At 35.4% G+C, this 4,559-nt stretch overlaps 1 protein-coding gene across 1 annotated transcript in view; it reads right to left on the bottom strand.

The window, feature by feature from the left end:
• The window catches only part of LOC107084391 (secretagogin-like), a 19,609-nt gene that overhangs the window by 5,846 nt on the left and 9,204 nt on the right, over nucleotides 1-4,559 (bottom strand). Inside the window, exons 4-5 of the mRNA XM_015374203.1 lie at nucleotides 2,055-2,144; nucleotides 737-793 (exon numbers count right to left, since the gene is read on the bottom strand). Of these exons, the coding sequence (XP_015229689.1) occupies nucleotides 737-793; nucleotides 2,055-2,144 (147 nt within the window). The remainder of the gene's footprint in view (nucleotides 1-736; nucleotides 794-2,054; nucleotides 2,145-4,559) is intronic.

Raw genomic sequence — 4,559 nt, 5'->3', positions numbered from 1 at the left:
TGAAAGCTGGCAGACATTGAAAACATGCATGGAGTGTACCTTGAGGACCTTGGCTAAGTTGTAGAGGTGTCTAACTTTACCTACTAGTCGAATTCTTGGGATATTTGTGATATCAAAAACACACAAGAATCAATCTTGTACTGCTCCAGCTTAAATTGTAAGAGTCCAACCAAGACTGGTTGACCAATTATGCAACACTATAATGGTTTGAAGCACAAAATATCAGCAAGATGAAAGCAACAGCTGCCAAGCCCAAAAACAAAACCAAAAATGAAAAAGGAGCTCATGAGGACATATGTATAGCTGCTGGCATCACATCCGTTTAATCAGAATAAATGATTTCAGCTTTAAAAAAGGAAGCAAGAGCATAAAAACAAAGTTGGGTCTGATGCAGTTTCATTTCCTACTGTGTGACTGGCTAAAAGCAAACTTTGGCATGCAGTCACATGGTGTCGCAATAACCCATCAGCCCTAAAAGGTTATACTGAATCTCCTTTCCTCAGATATGATGGGAGAGGTCCCAGATTAATAATATGTAGAGTTAAACCTGCTACACATCATCTGTCTCCATTCCCAGTTTACAGTAAGAGACACTAGTCTTACAGTGAAATGTGTCATATGGCTAAAAAAAAAAAAAAAAGGATTTTGCATGATGTCCCCTTTAACATGTACATTTCTTATATCATAAACATTTATCTTTTTTTTTTAAATGAGCTTGTTTCTTATGAAAGCTCACCTTCAACTCCTGTGCCGATATGAAGCCGCTGCAGTCCATGTCATACTTTCTCCATATCTACAGTGGGTTCACCAGGATGGATTAGATCATTTCACAAAAAAAGAAAACAGACAAATAGATTTATCCTCTTCCTTTTTAAGTTTAGAACCTGATCGATGGAACAAGCAGTTCAACAAAATCATCTTTTGTTTGTCAAAAAGGTCAACTTATTGAACTTCACCATAAATTGATCATTTACGGTTGTATGTTTTTGGTACCAAACCTAATTTGTAAATCAAAGCATTAAAAAAGTGAAGTAAAATAAGACAAAGTTGACCTTTATTCACTACAAAATGACTTGAACATTGTTGTCATCCATAAAGATCTTGAGTCTCATTTTTAAATCCCACCAGTACTATTCTATAGGTTTTCTATTAATGCATCAGACTCCTCAGGAGTAAGATATGAATGTTACAAACTATTTAAGCAGACAAGATACAATAAGGATAAAGGCCAATTGATTTTTATATCCGATTATAAAGTCCTGCTTAGAGTTTTAAAGTGATGTATAATGGGTAGAAAGAAGCTCACATCTTTTAAGATGAAGGCCACATAGATATGAGTGAAACAGAAAAAAGAACAAGGATTGAAAGATAAAAACTTTTTAGATTTCTATTTAATGCTAAGAATATCCGTTTTCAATGGTCAGTGCAGTGCAGTCAAGTTTTCTGTGGATTGATCAGGGTTTAACTCTCTGTAAAGCTAGGATTGAGCAGATTCTACTGAATGAGGTGACAACCTACCAGCAGAAAGAAAACGCCTCCAACTCGATGAGTTTTATTGTCTGAGTTTTTTTAGTTTCCGATTTTTCATAAAATTTAAAGTTACTGCCTTTATAAGTCTCAGCTAACACAAGGTTATTTTATGTTTTTAAAACATACAAATACAAAAAAAAAAATTAATTCTGAATAGACATCAAAATCATAACCACTTTGGTAAAATAAGAAATGGCCATGTAGAGTTAAAAATTACAGTAGGGAATAAAAAGGAAGGAGTCAGAGCTGCCTTTTTATTCACCAGTTTGGTTTTATGCATCTCTGCTCTTTTATAAGAATAACATTTTTAATTGAAAAAATGTTCAAAAAGGAATTTAGAACAAGAACTAATCTAGATAAGATGTCATCAAGGCATAGAAGTCGGTTTTGAGGAAAAGATTTCTATATCTAAATAAACCAGAGGAAGTAACCAGACTAGAAAACTAATCAAACGCATCTCACTGTTCATTGATGCATCAGCTAATTATTATTATTTTCCATCATTTCTTTGTGTGCATCTTTACCTTCATAAAATCAACACTGTTGTCAAGTGGAGCTTCTCTTCGGAAAATTAGCAAGAAGTTTTCTTCTTCAGGCAGAATCATGTTGGCCAACTGGAAGAAAAACCAATGATCTTAGTGAAAATGTGTTACCATTATCGGGTTTAACAATCAGAAATTGTTTGTAAAAACCCCAACTTCATTTTGATCTTTTAGTGTTGGTAGATCAGGGGCGTCTTGAAGCACTGTAACTACTCTATGCTACCATTTCTTCTAAATAAGTGGGGCATTGTGCAGAATGAATTACACTTCACAAAATTGAGAAAGATGGGAAAAAGCTAAGGATCAGAACAAGAAAAACCCCCTAATAAAATCAATTAACTTAGCAGAACATCAATACGATGATTTAGGACCTCTGAAGGACCTCTGCACCAGCTCCTCTGGCTTTACTCCAGTTCTTATTGAGACTGGTTGGCATCTGAACCTCAGCTCTACATTAGCAGATTAAACTGTCCCACATGGCAACAGTAATAAAAAGAGTGCAGCTCATCAGAAGACAGAGATGAAGCCTTAACAAGGACAATGCACCAAGGTTGTTGCTTCCCGCAGAATCCCAGTCCCTATGGGTTTTTACGTCTGGGCATCAGATACTTTACAAACACTTTACTATATGAATTTATGAACTTTTAACAAAAACAAATTAAGGAAAAAGGAAAAATGAAAAATAAAAGGTTGATTTTTGTATATAAAACTTAATATTAAGTATAAACCAGGAAAGGATTTCAAAGGGGACTTTCTGTTGTTTGACTTCACAGTGTGGTGACATTTAGCCTTTTGGCTTGAGTGGTCAACGTTTAATTGTTTTATGCTAATATGCTAGATTTTCCTTTTCGGTAAGGGACTGTTGCAGCTATTTGTTTAGTTCTGCTTCCGTGAAATGAACAGATGCTGTATGTTTACCAGCGGTACAGGCAGCTATAACACAGGATCTTGTGGCTTGCTGATAAAAACTGCTGACTTCCTTTTTAGCCTCCATGCATCTTGTAAAGACAACTTATCACACACATTCTAGACTATAAAACATTTTGCAAGCACAGACAACACTTGAGCTAAAAAAAAAAATACAGCTTAAAGATGCATCTCTGCAGAAGCTAGCTAAAAAAAAATTGCTGCACAAACAGCAAATTGTGTAAGACTGAATGTTAAGAACTGCAGCTCACTAACGGTCTAAACATCCAGTTTATGATAATTGTTCCTATTACCAGATCAAAAATTAGTAATTTGAATGTTGATGTTAGAACTACTTCAGAAGCTTTGGAGGTTGCTTTTGAGCTTTATTGGTAATATTTAAGGACATTATCAGCTGGGATATGAAACTAATAAAACTTCATGCTGCACAGTTTATGGTTAAACACTGACTTCCTTTTGTTCAAAAGGCTGTCGGAATTCATTTCCATGCTCAACCTTATATTTGCAGTGTCACTGCTTTGTTACTCTGGAGGCGGGCTGAGTGTTCAAATACAAAAATCAACCGTCTAAGAAGTTAGATCAACCGTAAGAAGTTTAATACCAATTACACATTATTTCTGAAGATTTTGTTCTTGTTTTCACAAACAAAGAAAGTACATAAACATACTGAGTTCTACTGTAAGAAAACTGAAAATTTCAGATGGTCATTTGGTCATGCTTTCATTCGTACTCATTTTTTCCCACCCATAAGTATTTTGATCAGTTATGCAAAGAAAAACATTTGTAAGTTCCTGCATAAAATTAAATTGTATATATTCCAAAGATTTGTAATTACGTCCTCTTTCTATTAACAGTGGCTCCTTTTTCCTGTGTTTGAGTCAAGTCGACTCTCAAAATAGACCTTAGGATCCATGACCGAAGCGAATAAAAGTCTCTATAATGATGGATTCAGGGGCAGCAACAGACTGTAGAACAGTGGATTAATTTAGAGCAGGTTTGAAATTCCCCAAGATGGATATGAATTGATGCATAAGGAGCATAAACCTTTTTTTTAATGGAAAATGGCCTCTTTATATCGGTTTTCCCGAACATGACTAAAACCACACAAGAGTAAAAACATCAAAATGGTTCATTGTGTTTCATTAGAACCAACCAACCCAAACAAGGATTGGAACCACACTGGATAGATTAAGGGTGCAACATGCAACCTATGATAGATACTGACATTGCTTTCAACTGATTGACCTTATGACCAAAATTATATTAACCCTTTAAAGCTACAGTGTGTAATTTTCAGTGATGTGCAATGACCCGACTGCAGTGCCATAACTGCTCTGCCCTACCGCCTCTCCCCCTACAATAATACACTGTGTGTATTATTGTAGGGGTACACAATGGCTTTGACAACGTCTGTATCACTTTTCCTGTCAGGAGATGATGAGGTATAAATGGTGTCGGATATAGATTTTATATAGGCCTAAGATAGAAGAATAAAGTTGTTATCTTCTCTGCATCGCCATAATGTTTTAGAGAGCAGCATAGCATAGTGTGCAGTATTTG

Source organism: Cyprinodon variegatus, unplaced genomic scaffold (assembly GCF_000732505.1).
Source record: "Cyprinodon variegatus isolate N-32 unplaced genomic scaffold, C_variegatus-1.0 Scaffold99, whole genome shotgun sequence".
Classification (NCBI taxonomy): Eukaryota; Metazoa; Chordata; class Actinopteri; order Cyprinodontiformes; family Cyprinodontidae; genus Cyprinodon; species Cyprinodon variegatus.
This window is presented reverse-complemented; position numbering and strand designations above follow the sequence as displayed.